The following is a 16,394-nucleotide window of genomic DNA, read 5'->3' on the forward strand; positions in this document are numbered from 1 at the left end:
TTGGAAAAAAAAAAAAAAGGCAGGTAGGCCGGGCACAGTGGCTCAAACCTGTAATCCCAGCACTGTGGGAGGCTGAGGTGGGTGCATCACTTGAAGCCAGGAGTTCGAGACTAGCCTGGCCAACATGACAAAATCCCATCTCTACAAAAAACACAAAAATTAGCTGGGCATGGTAGCGCATACCTATAACCCCAGCTTCTCGGGAGGCTGAGGCATGAGAATCACTTGAGCCTGGGAGGTGGAAGTTGCAGTGAGCTGACATTATGCCATTGCACTCCAGCCTGGGTGACACAGGGAAACTATCTTAAAAAAAAAAAAAAAAAAGATACAAATAGCCAATAAGCACACGAAAATATGTTCAATATTCTTAGCCATCAGGGTAATGCAAATCAAAATCACCATGAAATACTACTTCACCCTCACTATGATTGCTAGAATCAAAATGACAAGTATCTGGCTATGGGTGGGCAAACTAGTTGATTTTCCTGAAGAAAGCTAAAACTACAAAGAAGATTGTGCCAAGCCTTGAGTGTGTTGAGCCCAGCTGCAGAACAAAGAGAATGCTGGGTATTAAGAGATGTAAGCATTTTGAAGTGGGAGGAGATGAGAAGAGAAAGGGCCAAATGATATCCAGTTCTAAGTGTCATCTTTTGTTTTATAATGAAGACAATAAAATATTGAGGTTATGTTCACATAAAAAAGTCTCCAGACAATCTCTGGCTCTTTCTAAAAATTGAACTATCTTTTAAATGGGTGAATTGTATGGTATAATATTAATAGATGGTTTCCCCATCTCCCTTCCCCAGACAGACTCCCGATTATGACAAGGACTATGTTCCAAGGGTATCTGCATTCCCCTCACCCAGAATAAGCTTTGTCTACAATAAGTACCCCATTATATATTGGCTGAATTGAATGAACTGGAAATCAAACTCAGGAAGCATTTCCAAAAGGATTTCCTTTAAACATGTTTTTAATTTTTAGAGACAGGTTCTTGTTCTGTCACCTAGGTCTCTAAAAGTACGGTGATTACAAGCATGAGCCACTGAGCCTGGACTTTTTGCATTTTTAAATTGATATATCATAGTAGTATGTAAGCTTTTCCCTTTTTAAAACTACTATGGGCCAGGTGCCGTGGCTCACACATGTAATCCCAGCACGTTGGGAGGCTGAGGTTAATGGATCACCTGAAGTCACGAGTTCAAGACCAGCCTGACCAACATGGTGAAACCCCGTCTCTACTAAAATATAAAAATTAGTCGGCCGAGTGCAGTTGCTCACGCCTGTGATCCCAGCACTTTGGAAGGCTGACACGGGCAGATCATCTGAGGTCAGGAGTTCAAGCCCGGCCTGGCCAAAATGGTGAAATCCCATGTCTACTAAAAATATAAAAATTAGCCAGGCGTGGTGGCAGGTGCCTGTAATCCCAGCTACTCAGGAGGTTGAGGCAGGAGAATCACTTGAACCCGGGGGGCGGAGGTTGCAGTGAGCCAAGATCACAGCATTGCACTCCAGCTTGGGCAACAAGAGAGAAACTCCATCTCAAAAAAGCCCAAAAAACAAAAAAACAAAAAAACCCAGGTGTGGTGGCAGGCGTCTGTAATTTCAGCTACTCGAGAGGCTGAGGCAAGAGAATCGCTTGAACCTGGAAGGCAGAAGTTGCAGTGAGCCAGGATCATGCCATTGCACTCCAGACTGAGCAACAAGAGCGAAACCCCATCTCAAACAAAACAAAATAAAACAAGAAAACCCCAACAAACTACTATGTCAGAACCTAAAGCTGATCCATTCAAAATAGTCATTTTAGAATGCAACAGATGAATTTCAATTCTATAGTCATTGTTAAGAGCAGGTTAAAATCCTTTAGGGGTCAGGTATGGTACTCACGCTTGTAATCCCAGCACCTTGATAGGCCGAGGTGGGAGGATCACTTGAGGCCAAGAGTTCGAGACCAGCCTGGGCAACATAGCGAGACCCTATGCTACAAAAACTTCTTTTAAAATTAGCCAGCTAACCAGGTGGGGTGGCTCACGCCTGTAATCCCAGTACTTCGGGAGGACGAGGCAGACAGATCACCTGAGGCCAGGAGTTCGAGACCAGTCTGGCCAACATGGCGAAACCCCGTCTCTACTAAAAAATACAAAAAAGTAGCCAGGTGTTGTGGCGGGTGCCTGTAATCCCAGCTACTCAGGAGGCTGAGGCAGGAGAATCGCTTGAACTCAGGAGGTGGAGGGTGCTGGGAGCCGAGATCAAACCAGTGCACTCCAGCCTGGGCAAGAAGAGGGAAACTCCATCTCAAAAAAAAAAAAAATTAGCCAGCCATGGTGGCATGTTCCTGTATAGCTATTTGGAAGGCTGAGGCAGAAGGACTGAGTCCAGGAGGTCAAGGCTGCTTTGAGCCATGATTGAGCACCACTGTACTCCAGTCTGGGAGACAAGAGCAAGACTCTGTCTCTAAAAATAAAAATGCTTAAACGAAATCCTTCCTGAGTTTGATTTCCAGTTCATTTGACTCAGCCAACATATATGTGGCACTCATTGTGTACAAAGTTTATGCTGGATTAAGGGAACACAGCCAAGAGAAAACACCAAGGAAGCCTGTTACTATCACAAACTAAATAGTAGTACAGCTTCTCACTTCCATGGAAATTTAAAGACACAGTTCACGAGAAACAAGCAAGGAGAAGCCAAAAACGGCTTCTTCCCATTTGACAAAGAATAACACAGGGGAAAGCGTGAACACAGTCGCCCACTACCACAAATTATGCAGTTGAGTCTCCCACATTTGGGGAAATCACAGGGGCCAGCAAACACAGAATGCAATGAGTGAACCTCGCCCTGGGAAAACCACCTTTGTGGTCAGGGTATCTTCCCTGCCGGGTAAGTGGAAGGCATGGTTGTTGCCTGACATCTCACCCTCAGAATCAAAACACTCTTCACATAGGGTCACTCTTCTTGCACAAGTTCTAGCCTGCTACTTACAAGATAAAGACTTCCAAAGTTTAAGAGCCAGAAATGGCTGGGCACGGTGGCTCACATCTGTAATCCCAGCACTTTGGGAGGCCGAGGCAGGCAGATCACGAGGTCAGGAGTTCAAGACCAGCCTGGCCAATATGGTGAAACCCCATCTCTACTAAAAATACAAAAATTAGCCTGGCATGGTGGCGGGTGCCTGTAAGCCCAGCTATTCGGGAGGCTGAGGCAGAAGAATTGCTTGAACCTGGTAGGCAGAGGTTGCAGTGAGCAGATATCGTGCCATTGCACTCCAGCCTGGGCGACAGAGCAAGACTCCAACTCAAGGGGAAAAAAAAAGGGAAGTTTTCAGATGTGATTGATTTAAGATGAAAAGCTTATCCAGATGAGCCTGATGTAATCACAGGGTCCTTAAAAGAAGGACACTAGAAGACAGTGGCGATTCCTCAAGGATCTACAACTAGAAATACCATTTGATCCAGCAATCCCATTACTGGGCATATACCCAAAGGATTATAAATCATGCTACTATAAAGACACATGCACATATATGTTTACTGCGGCACTATTCACAATAGCAAAGACTTGGAACCAACCCAAACGTCCATCAAAGACTGGATTAAGAAAACATGGCACATATACACCATGGAATACTATGCAGCCATAAAAAAGGATGAGTTTATGTCCTTTGTGGGGACATGGATGAAGCTAGAAACCATCATTCTGAGCAAACTTCGCAAGGACAGAAAACCAAACACTGCATGTTCTCACTGCATGTTCTCACAACTGAACAATGAGAACACTGGAAACAGGGCGGGGAACATCACACACTGGGGCCTGTTGTGGGGTGGGGGGATGGGGGAGGGATAGCATTAGGAGAAATACTTAACGTAAATGACGAGTTAATGGGTGCAGCAAACCAACACGGCACATGTATACATATGTAACAAACCTGCACGTTGTGCACATGTACCCTAGAACTTAAAGTATAATAATAATAATAATAAGAGAAGGGCACTGGAGCCGGGCACTGTGGCTCACACCTGTAATCCCAGCACTTTGGGAGGCGGAGGCAGGTAAATCACCTGAGGTTAGGAGTGCGAGACCAGCCTGGCTAACATGGTGAAACCCTGTCTCTACTAAAAATACAAACATTAGCCAGGTGTGGTGGCGCGTGCCTGTAATCCCAGCTACTCAAGAAGCTGAGGCAGGAGAATCCCTTGAACCCTTGAGGCTGAGGTTGCTGTGAGCCGAGATTGCGCCATTGCACTCCAGCCTGAGCTACAAGAGTGAAATGCCGTCTCCAAGAAAAAAAAAAAAGAAAAAAAAAAAACAGGAGGACTCTGGAGGTCCACAAAAAGATATAAAGACAGAAGAAAAGTCAGAGGATGCTCAATTGTTAGCTTTGAAAAGGAAAGGGCTACAAACAAGGAAAACGTGAAGGTAACACTTCCTTAGAGCCGCCAAAGATATTCGACCGCATACTTCTGATTGTAAGACAGAACCAACCACAAGGAGTGTGAGACCAAAAGCGTGTGTGAAGACAAAAATGACCGTTAAAAGACCTCAATCTCTAGGTACTCCAAGACCGTTGAAAAACCTCAATCTCTAGGTACTCCAAAACAGGATATCACGACATAACACAAGAGAACCTAAAAAGGAAACACACAAAGCACACCTAGTTATAAGCAGGGTATAGCACAAACATAGTCCCCAGTACTACAAATTACACAATTAACTCTCCTACATTCAGAGAAACCTGCAGACATCAGCACACTCATAGCATAAGGAACAAGCATTCATTTTAGAAATCCACCTTTAGTTATCATGGTTTAAATTCTCTCTACCAGGTAAGTATAAGTCCCCAGTTCTGCCTGAGAGCTCACCCTTAGATTCAAACCACTCTACACATAGGATCATTTTTCTCATGTGCTCTTTAGACCCCCTAATTTCTGGAATAAAGATATTTTCCAAACTGCAATAACCCAGCAGCTATATTTTTAATATCTGGCTATTCAAAATCTTAGGAAATACAAGCCTAGGGTGCAAACAGCCAGCAGTCACAGCACTTATCTACATACTCCACACCCCTTTGGATGATCTCATTCAGTATGTCCTTTCCTAGTCTGCTTGGTGACACAACTGAAATAAAACTTAAAAATGCTCCACAGATTAAAAGGTAAGTAACGTAAACTAGCTCCTGCCTTTAAGGGTTTGGCACTAATGATGTCACTATGGTGTCTTTTTTCTTTTTTTCTCCCCCGAGAGACAAAGTCTTGCTTTGTTGCCCAGGCTGGGGTGCAGTAGTTATCGAACTTCTGGCCTCAGGGGATCCTCCTGTTTCAGCCTTCCCCAGCAGCTGCGAAAACAGGCGCACACTGGTTTCTTGCGCAGTTAAACAAGTTGCTATACACATAACCCGAATAAGTTTGAAAACATGAAATTTGGTAAAATTATTTCTGAAAATCCAGTCTACATATCTGAAAATCCAATCTCTGTATAGGTTACCTACCAGTCCAAAGTGTCATGCTTACATACAAAATGCTGTCTTTCAAACTTGCAGCAAATGATCAATCTTACTTGAAACATCAATTGCACAAACGCTAATTCTAATCTTGAATGAAGCAGGCCGGATGCTGTGGCTCCTGCTTGTAATCCCAGCCCTTTGGGAGACCGATGCGGGCAGATCACTTGAGGTCAGGAATTCGAGACCAGCCTGGCCAACATGGTAAAACCCTATCTCTAATAAAAATACAAAAATCAGCCGGGTGTGGTGGCAGGCACCTGTAATCCCAGCTACTCAGGAGGCAGGAGAATCTCTTGAACCTAGGAGGTGGAGGTTGCAGTGAGCCGAGATCACACCACTGTACTCTAGCCTGGGCGACAGAGCAAGACTCTGTCTCAAAAAAACCCCACGAAAACCAAAAAAACAAATTAGAATTGGAGTTTCAGAGTTAACAGTGTTCTTCAATTGTCTTTCCAAGATCACACTAGAACCACCCTAATATCCCACATCTTTTATCTTACAGAAGGACTCTTCTGGTATCTTCTCCTCTGCCAAAATAAATTAGCCAGTTTATAACTTTTTTTTCCTTGTCACTGACTTCAAGCTCACAGTTTTCCATCTTTACAACAGGAAGAAATAATGCTGTTTTAAAAAATCTTGGGCCAGGTGCAGTGGCTCACACCTGTAATCCCAGCACTTTGGGAGGCAGAGGTGGGTGGATCACCTGAGGTCAGGAGTTCAAGACCAGCCTGGCCAACATGGCGAAACCCTCTCTACTAAAAATAAAAAAAAATTAGCTGGGCATGCTGGTGGGCGCCTGGGTACTCGGGAGGCTGAAACAGGAGAATCGCTTGAACCCAGGCTGCAGTGAGCCGAGATCGTGCCATTGCACTCCAGCCTGAGCGTCAAGATTGAAACTTCGTCTCTAATGATAAATAAATAAAAATGAAAATAAAAATCTTGCTAAACAAGCAACAACTGAGAACATAGAGGTGTCTTAGATGGGGGGAAAAGAACATTGGGAAAAGGGGGTAGGGGATTCTGTGATGCAAACAGACACTTGTTCTCAAGTCTGATGTTCTGACAGTCTACCAGTTTTATTTTTATATACTTTCCTTTTCAAAGAAGTATTATGATATACGTACACACATATGTATATTTATGCTCTATAAATTGTCAATATTTTGTTTTGTGAAATAAAACACACTTTGAAATCTGATTGGAGGGCTAGTCGCAGTGGCTCACACCTGTAATCTCAGTACTGTGGGAGGCTGAGGCAGGTGGATCATTTGAGACCAGGAGTTCGAGACCAGCCTGGAAAACATGGTGAAACCCTGTCTCTACTAAAAATACAAAAATATCTGGTGGTGCGCATCTGTAATCCCAGCTACCCAGGAGACTGATGAAGGAGAATCGCTTGAACCCGGAAGGCAGAGGTTGCAGTGAGCTAAGATGATGCCATTGCACTCCAGCCTGGGTGACAGCGGGAAACTCTTGTCTCAAACAAAAAAAAAAAGAAAAGAAAAAAGAAATCTGGTAGAACAAGTCATATAAGGGAAAAGGTAATGTATGTGAACTATACTGCTATTACCACCAAACAATTCTTACAACCAAAATGCCAGTTTCAGAAGATTTGTGACTAGCAGTGCCTTCTTCAGGCTAGAGTGCAGTGGCACCATCACAGCTCACTGCAGCCTTGACCCCCAGGGGTCAAGTGATCCTCCCACCTGAGCCTCCTGAGTAGTTGGGACTACAGGCACACACTACCATGTCTGGCTAATTTTTGTATTTTTTTGTAGAGAGGGAGTTTCACCATGTTGCCCAGGCTGGGCTCAAACTCCTGGGCTCAAGCAATCGACCCGTCTCCACCTCCCAAACAGTTGGGATTACAGGCATGGAACCACCATGCCCAGGCCACAGGGTCTTCCTTTCTTTCTTTTTCTTTTTTTTTTTTTTTGCGACAGAGTCTTACTCTGTCGTCCAGGCTAGAGTGCAATGACGCCATCTCAGCTCACTGCAACATCTGCCTCCTGGGTTCAAGCGGTTCTCCTGCCTCAGCCTCCTGAGTAGCTGGAATTACAAGCACATGCCACCATGCCCGGCTAGTTTTTGTATTTTTAGTAAAGACGGGTTTTTGCCATGTTGGCAAGGCTGGTCTTGAACTCCTGACCCCAAATGATCCACCTGCCTCGACTTCCCAAAGTACCAGGATTACAGGTGTGAGCCATCACGACCACTCCTCCAACCAGATTTCAAAGTGTGTTTTATTTCACAAAACAAAATGTTGATAATTTACAGGCCCACCTCAGCTTCCCAAAGTGCTGGGATTATAGGCATGAGCCACCATGCCCGGCTGCCCAGGCTACAGAGTCTTAAGTGGCTCATGAATCCTCACAAGTCCCAGTTTCAATATTTCACAAAAATTTCATTGTTATTGGCCTAGTTATCAAAATATCTGTTCAAGGGAGTCAGCCTTAGGTAAAAAGATGTCTGTCCTCCACTGCCTTGTAACTCTAAGCAAGTTAAGAAAAATGGTACTGTTAATAATCCTCACAGAGGCTCTGCATACCTTAATATCCTTTGAGAAGAGCCTCATTTCTTTGATTAGAAAAAAATGAGGAGCCAGATGCAGTGGCTCACACCTATAATCCCAGCACTTTGAGAGGCCAAGGTTGCAATGTGTCGAGATCGCGCCATTGCACTCCAGCCTGGGTGACAGTGCGAGACTCCGTCTCAAAAAAAAAAAAAGACAAAAATGAGAAAAGGCTGAGCACGGTGGTTCTCGCCTGCAGTCCCAGCAGTTTGGGAGGCTGAGGTGGGTGGATCACTTGAGGTCAGGAGTTCAAGACCAGCCTGGGCAACATAGCGAAACCACATCTCTGCTAAAGATACAAATATTAGTCGGGCATGGTGGCACGTGTCTGCAATCCCAGCTACTCGGCAGGCTGAGGCAGGAGAATTGCTTGAACCTGGGAGGCGGAGGTTGCAGTGAGCTGAGATCACACCATTGCACTCCAGCCTGAGTGACAAAGCAAGACTCCATCTCAAAAAAAAAAAAAAGAGGAAATATATGTTAAATACTAACATAAGTAAACATATACAATCTTTATAAACTGAATCTAGTAGATTATTAAGAGACACAATTGGCCAGGCGCGGTAGTTTACACCTGTAATCCCAGCACTTTAGGAGGCTGAGGCAGGTGGATAACCTGAGGTCAGGAGTTCGAGACCAACCTGGTCAACATGGTGAAACCCTGTCTCTACTAAAAACACAAAAATTAGCCGGGCATAGTGGCTCACGCCTGTAATCCCAGCTACTCAGGAGGCTGAGGCAGGAGAATTGCTTGAACCCAGAAGGCGGAGGCTGCAGTGAGCTGAGATTGCGCCACTGCACTCCAGCCTGGGCGACAGAGCAAGAATCTGGCTCAAAAAAAAAAAAAAAAAAGAGAGACTTGGTCAGGTGGAGTGGTTCCCGCCTGTAATCCCAGCACTCTGGGAGGCTGAGGCGGGCAGATCACAAGGTCAAGAGATTGAGACTATCCTGGCCAGCATGGTGAAACCCCATCTCTACTAAAAATACAAAAATTAGCTGGGCGTGGTGGCACATCCCTGTCATCCCAGCTACTCGGGAGGCTGAGGCAGGAGAATGGCGTGAACCCGGGAGGCGGAGCTTGCAGTGAGCTGAGATTGTGCCACTGCACTCCAGCCTGGGTGACAGAGCGAGACTCCGTCTCAAAAAAAAAAAAAAAAAAATACAAAAATTAGCTGGGTGTGGTAGTGTGCACCTGTAATCCCAGCTACTCAGGAGGCTGAGGCAAGACAATCGCTTGAACCTGGGAGGTGGAGGTTGCAGTGAGCCGAGATCACACCACTGCACTCCAGCGTGGGCGACAGGGCAAGACTCTGTCTCAAAAAAAAAAAAAAAAAGAGCAAAATAAGGAGTGACGTAACTGAAATGTACTGTAAAAAGATCGTGCCAGGAGGACCATGGTGGCTCGCACCTGTAATCCCAGAACTTTGGGAGGCCGAGGCAGGAGGAGGACTTGTGACCAGGAATTCAAAACCAGTCTGGGCAACACCTTGTCTTTACAAAAAATTTTAAAAATTAGCTAGGCACAGTGGCATGTGCCTGTTAGTCTCAGCTTCTTAGGAGGCAAAGGCAGAACGATCTCTTTCTTGAGCCCAGGAGTTCAAGGTTGCAGTGAGATATGATCATGCAGAGTGAAAGGGAAGGAAGTGTCAAGGATGATTCTAGGTTTATGGCTTATGCAAATGGAAGGATGGATATGTGGTTCATGGAGGCAGGAAATGCAGGAAGAGGGCAAGGTTCTGGGAGTGGGGTGAAGATAATGAGTTAGGCTGAGTTGGAGGAGACTTTGAATTGTCCAGTAGGCAATTAGATATTTGCATCTGGAGGGCAGAGGGTCAGGGCTAGAAATACAAATTTGAGGGTCACTGCCACGGCTAGGTTATGGAGGATGTGCTTGGAAAGGAAACAGAAAAGCCAAATATGTAGAAAGGAAATCAGAAGTGTGGCATTACAAAAGCCAAGTAAGAGAATGTTTCAAGGAGTCTGTGGACAACAAATACATATTGGGCTTCTATTATGTATAATGTCTTGTAAAATTGATACTGCTACTATATATGTCTGAGGCCTTAAAGAAGCTTTATCATAACCACCTCTAAAGCTATGCCTTGATTCAGAGGTTTTTTTCCTCAGTCTGAACAACATTGACTTCTTTCTCCTATTCCCAAATCCACTTGAACATGAAAGGTCACCATTTTTTTTTTTTTTTTGAGATGCAGTCTCGCTCAATCACTCACCCTAGAGTGCAGGGGCTGGATCTCAGCTCACAGCAACCTCCATCTCCGCGGTTCAAGAGATTCTCCTGCCTCAGCCTCTCGAGTAGCTGGGATTACAGATGCCCACCACCACACCTATAGGGAGCTGAAGGCCCGTGGGATGTGACCAACTTAGCATTCCACTGGAGGCTCTATGATCAAACACCAAACTGTTAATCACGAATGCAGGATGTGAGCAAACTCACGACTGCTCCTGCCGACAGATGATTTGCTGGAGGCAATCACTCCCTGGCGCTGAGGTTATCTACTGCAACATCTAGAGAATGCGGTCTTGCAAGCCTACTCTGGACTGAGCAGCTGACCCCTTCTCCCACCCCTATTCTCACTATCTCTTTTACCTAATAAATACAGAGGGCTGTGTAAAGCTCAGGGCCCTTGTCCACTAGAGGCAAGGTACCCCCTGACCCCTTCTTCCAAATATATTCTTTTGTCTTGTCTTTTATTCCCGCGTTTGCCCTCCTTTGTTCAGCCCATAGGTCCATGTGGGTTACATAGTGGTGCCCTGATCGACAGAATCGGGTGCTCTACACACGCCTGCCTAAGTTTTGTATTTTTAGTAGAGACAGGGTTTCACATGTTGGCCAGGCTGGTCTTGAACTCCTCACCTCAAGTGATTAAAGTTCTATGTTCTTAGGCTAAAAAAAAAAAAATAAACTTCTCCCCAGCTATAACAAAAGTTTCATATTATTCCTCTCCTACATCTCCAGAAACAGCCCAGTCAACCTGAAAATGTCTCGTTATTGGAATACTCTGACAGGTTAACTATAGATATTAACAACAATAGCTCCTTCCTACCCTTAGAATTACATCAAGATAGCTACACAAGTCAGAAATGCAACATGTCAGAAATACTCAATAAAGATCCTGATAGATTATAAGCTCCATGAAGGCAGAGAATCTGTCTTGTTTACCCTGTCATCTGGCACATAACTAGCATTTAATAAATATTTAATCTTGTTTTAGTAATCCAATCTTCAGAGTGCTAATCCTGAATGGAGACCCCAGTCATAGGATTACTGTGGATCAAGTCAAAGAAAATAAAATATATAAAAGTACTTTACTTTGGCACTTTTACAATTGTAGACTTTTTTTGTTTTGTTTTTGAGACTGAGTTTTCCTCTTGTCGCCCAGGGTGGAGTACAGTGTCATAATATCGGCTCACTGCAATCTCTGCCTCCCATGTTCCAGCGATTCTCCTGCCTCAGCCTTCCGAATAGCTGGGATTACAGGCACGCTCCACCACCCCCAGTTAATTTTGTATTTTTAGTAGAGACGGGGTTTTACCATGTCGCCCAGGCTGGTCTTGAACTCCTGACCTCAAGTGATCTGCCAGCCTCAGCCTCCTAAAGTGATGGGATTACAGGTCTGAGCCACTGTGTCTGGCCTAATTGTAAACATTTTTTAAAAATGTCTCAGCATTAGCATTCTGCTGAGCTAGGTGTTCTATAAGGATTTATTCCAACTGAACATACGCGTTAGAATACTGTAAAAACTGAGAAACAGACTCAGATTTATTATGTACCTTTTTTTGTGATAAGTACTGTAGATGTGTTAATTTAATCTTGACCAAAACCCCAGGAAATATTATCTTCTACTTGCAGGTGAGGAGACTGAGTAACTTGCTGAAGGTCACATAGTTGGTAACTTCCAGACATGTGATACAAATCCAAATCTGTATGACTCCACAGCCCGTGCTGGTTTGCCCATAGCAATGTCTCTCAAATTTTTTCATGAAGTAACCTCAAGTTGCAAGAAAAACCAAAACGTATTCCCAGGGGAGTTTGAGAGATTACTGAACTATCCAGTTTAAGCCTGATGTGTCTCTGACCTCATACTTTTCTCTTAAATTTTATTTTTATATTTGCATTTTACCCCCACATTTTGTTTTTATTTATATATACATATTTTTTATTTTTATTTATTTTTTTGAGATGGAGTCTCACTCTGTCACAGAGGCTGCAGTGCAGTGGCGTGATCTTGGCTCACTGCAAGCTCTGCCTCCTGGGTTCATACCATTCTCCTGCCTCAGCCTCCCGAGTAGCTGGGACCACAGGTGCCTGCCACCACGCCCGGCTAATTTTTTCTATTTTTAGTAGAGATGGGGTTTCACCGTGTTAGCCAGGATGGTCTATCTCCTGATCTCGTGATCTGCCCACCTGGGCCTCCCAAAGTGCTGTGATTACAGGCATGAGCCACCACACCCGACTAATTTATTTATTTTTAGATGGAGTCTCTCTCTGTTGCCAGGCTAGAGGGCAGTGGCCCGATTTCACTCACTGCAACCTCTGCCTCCCGGGTTCAAGCTATTCTCCTGCCTCAGCCTCCTAAGTAGCTGGGACTATAGGCACACATCAACATGCCCAGCTAATTTTTGTGTTTTTAGTAGAGACAGGGTTTCACCACGTTGGCCAGGATGGTCTTGATCCCTTGATCTCATGATCCACCCATCCTGGCCTCCCAAAGTGCCAGGATTACAGGAGTGAGCCACCATGCCTGGCCTACCCCATGTTTTATTAAAGTTTATTTTCTTTTTCAAAATTTTTAATGATTTATCCACACTACACAGATGTAATGTTTGCCTAATATAAACCATTTCAAATGACTTAGGTAAATCATTTAACTCTTCCCTCTCTGAAAGATTTTTTTTGAGAAACGTGATTATACAAGAAGGTGCACCTTCCGTATTTATCCCATAGCTTTTTTAGTTCCTAGTGCGTGGCTTCGAAAACCTGGATCCCAGTTAGAAGGCATGACTACAGAGCAAATTGCATTAAAGACATCTTAAGAATGATGATGAAAATAATTATTAGAGGCAAGAGCCAGAAGATATTTTTTTTTTTTTTTTTTCTGAGACAGAGTCTCACTGTTGCCCAGGCTGGAGTGCGGTGGCGTGATCTAGGCTCACTGCAAGCTCTGCCTCCTGGGTTCATGCCATTCTCCTGCCTCAGCCTCCCGAGTAGCTGGGACTACAGGCACCTACCACCATGCCTAGCTAAATTTTGTATTTTTAGTAGAGACGAGGTTTCACCATGTTAGCCAGGATGGTCTCGATCTCCTGACCTTGTGATCTGCAGAAGATATTAATAGCACTTAATTGTATAGCTATAGAGTTGAGTGGGGTTTTGTTTCTTTGTTTTGTTTTGTTTTGTTTTTTGAGACGGAGTCTCGCTCTGTCACCCAGGCTGGAGTGCAGTGGCGCAATCTCGGCTCACTGCAAGCTCCGCCTCCCAGGTTCACGCCATTCTCCTGCCTCAGCCTCTCCGAGTAGCTGGGACCACAGGCGCCCGCCACCACGCCCGGCTAATTTTTTGTATTTTTAGTAGAGACGGGGTTTCACCGTGGTCTCGATCTCCTGACCTCGTGATCCGCCCGCCTCGGCCTCCCAAAGTGCTGGGATTAGAAGCGTGAGCCACCGCGCCCGGCAGTTTTGTTTTGTTTTTGAGATGGAGTCTCACTCTGTCGCCCAGATTGGAGTGGAGTTACGCGATCTCAGCTCACTGCAACCTCGACCTCCCGGGCTCAATCAGTTCTCCCACCTCAGCCTCCCAAGTAGCTGGGACTAGAGGCATGTACCACCATGCTGGCTAATTTTTGTATTTTTTGTAGAGATGGGGTTTTGTCCTGTTGCCCAGGCTAGTCTCAAGCTCCTGAGACCAAGCGATCTGCCCTCCTAGGCCTCCCAAAGTGCTTGGATTCCAGGCTTAAGCCACTGTACCAGGCCAAAGTAGTTTTGAACTTTCCACTGTCAATGAAAGAAATTCTAAACACGACCGATTCCACTGAGTTTGACCAAACTAACTGAAGACTTATTGTTGAATGTGGTAATACCGTGCTTTTTCTTCACCCAAGAATCTGGGTGCTTTATATGCATAAGCATGAATTCTCCCTGAGGATAGTATTTATGGGTCTACTGAGTGTTCAAATATAGACCATATTAGAAGTTAAGCAATGGGTTGAGTGGCCAACCACATTTTGGCCAGTCCTACAAGACTTTCTCTGACCTACCAAATGGGGTATAAATGCTTCTCGTAGTCTCCCCACCAGTAGGGACTCAAAATCTTAATAGCTCGGGGTAGTAAAAAGGATACTAGGTTTGAATCTTGGCTTTAAGAAAACTGTGCTGAGGTGTTTTGTCTGTTTGTTTGAGACAGGGTCTCACCCTGTCACCCAGGCTGGAGTGCAGTGGTGTGATCATAGCTCACTCCCAGGCTGAAGGGATCCTCCCACCACAGATTTCTGAGTAGCTGGGATGACCGGTGCATGCCACCATGCCCGTCTAATTTTTTGTACTTTTGGTACAGACAGTGTTTCGCCATGTTGTCGAGGCTGGTCTCAAACTCATGAGCTCAAGGAGATCCACCTGCCTCGACCTCCCAAAGTGCTGGAATTACAGGCATGAGCCACTGCGCCTGGCCAGCTTTTTTCTTTTATCAGAATTGATATTAAACTATATGCTGAGCTTCCATGTTCTTATCTTCTTTTTGGCATGGCTATCACCATTTGAAATGTGTGGGATTTGCTAAAGTGCTCAACATACGTTGTTTCCTTTTTTAGATCTAAGTATGTAGAGGGCTCTGATTTGCAATATTTAGAAAGTTCCTCTAAGCTAGTAAGAAAAGACTAAGAATCATGACCAACAGGGCCGGGCGCGGTGGCTCACGCCTGTACTCCCAGCATTTTGGGAGGCCGAGGCAGGCAGATCATGAGGTCAGGAGTTTGAGACCAGCCTGGCCAATATGGTGAAACCCCTTCTCTAATAATAATACAAAAATTAGCCGGGCATGGTGGCGTGTGCCTGTAATCCCAGGTACTGGAGAGGCTGAGACAGAAGACTCACTTGAACCCGGGAGGCGAAGGTTGCAGTGAACCGAGATCGTGCCACTGCACTCCATCATGGGCAACACAGTGAGACTCCGTCTCAAAAAAAAAAAAAAATCGCCAATAGGTAGGGAATAAGTTAACTCCTGCTGAATAAGTTACACTCACCTAGGCAAGTAAGGAACTCATAAACCACCTTCTAAACTGCTTGCCTTCCACCCCGAAGTTCTGTAATTTAGAGGCGGTCACTACCACTGCTTGAACGCCCCTTCCCAACTCTGTACCACAAAAGGAGCTCTTGTGTAGCCCAGCCCCTCCCCCTCAGGACCCCAGACCCACTAATGCGGACATTAGTTGCTTACTTTTCCAGCTACTGCTTAAGCTAGGCAGGCCATGAAGAAATAACGGTCTCAGTAACCTCCATGCTCGAGATTTGACTCCCGGGAAGACGTGGGTGGGTGCGGGGAATGGGGACTCATCCCTCCCAGCGGCCGTTGGGGGCTGGCCCACAATCCCTCGCGAGGGCGGGAAAAGCAATGTGGGGCGGGGGGGGGGGTCAGAAAAGGGGGACGGTCAGCGAGAAGAGCCAAGAGACTGCAACTCTACAACGAGCACGCAGATTAATCCTAATATGATTGTTCTCTGAGCTTTTCACACCAAAATAATGGTAACTGGCTAGTGTGTGCTCGTTACGCTCACTGCTCCCACTCGAGATCACTCCTATTAATGACTCTGAGGCTTCACCTAACAGGCCACGGTGGAGGCAAGGAAATGTGGCATGGAGAACCCAGTGGGTTTGGCTCTCCATCCTATGGTCTCCGTCCATCGTTTTACAATCAGGGTGTACATCTGATGGGGAATCTCTAAATGAGATTTTGGGGAATCATAACAGAATGGTGCATAAGTGTGAAAATTTACAAGCCTGTGCAAAGCTGCAAGGCCCGGAAGCGCGTGCAGCCAGGCCGCAGAGCCAGCCCCTTCCGCTTTACGTCTGACGTCACGCCGCACGCCCCGGTGAAGACGTGCGGAGTTTGGCTGCTCCGGAGTTAGCAGCTGAGCCTGCGCGAGTGGGCGGCAAGACGTTCCGCTTTGAAATGCAGCGGGATTTGGTGAGTTTCCCGCTGTCTCCAGCGGTGCGGGTGAAGCTGGTGTCTGCGGGGTTCCAGACTGCTGAGGAACTGCTAGAGGTGAAACCCTCTGAGCTTAGCAAAGGTAACGACTCCTGACGGCAAGC

General features: G+C 45.5%; 2 protein-coding genes and 1 non-coding gene across 6 annotated transcripts in view; 1 reads left to right on the forward strand and 2 right to left on the reverse strand.

Annotated features, from left to right (window-relative positions):
• The window catches only part of IGBP1C (IGBP1 family member C), a 30,284-nt gene extending 14,675 nt beyond the window's left edge, over positions 1-15,609 (reverse strand). The window contains 1 exon segment of the mRNA XM_055258558.2: positions 15,523-15,609. The gene's annotated coding sequence lies outside the window, so the exon portion shown is untranslated.
• Positions 2,725-2,888, reverse strand: LOC129470807 (U1 spliceosomal RNA). Its single transcript, XR_008653335.1, has one exon. It is a non-coding gene; the product is annotated as a U1 spliceosomal RNA (small nuclear RNA).
• A 533-nt stretch (positions 15,610-16,142) lies between the features above and the next one.
• Positions 16,143-16,394, forward strand: part of RAD51C (RAD51 paralog C) — a 43,126-nt gene continuing 42,874 nt past the window's right edge. For 3 of the 4 annotated variants that reach the window (XM_063628537.1, XM_063628538.1, XM_063628539.1), the window contains exon 1: positions 16,143-16,372. In XM_063628537.1, the coding sequence (XP_063484607.1) occupies positions 16,255-16,372 (118 nt within the window). In that variant the 5' untranslated portion in view covers positions 16,143-16,254. The remainder of the gene's footprint in view (positions 16,373-16,394) is intronic. The other variant, XM_055258559.2, reaches the window with a different exon arrangement.

This window comes from Symphalangus syndactylus, chromosome 20 (assembly GCF_028878055.3).
Source record: "Symphalangus syndactylus isolate Jambi chromosome 20, NHGRI_mSymSyn1-v2.1_pri, whole genome shotgun sequence".
Taxonomy (NCBI): Eukaryota; Metazoa; Chordata; class Mammalia; order Primates; family Hylobatidae; genus Symphalangus; species Symphalangus syndactylus.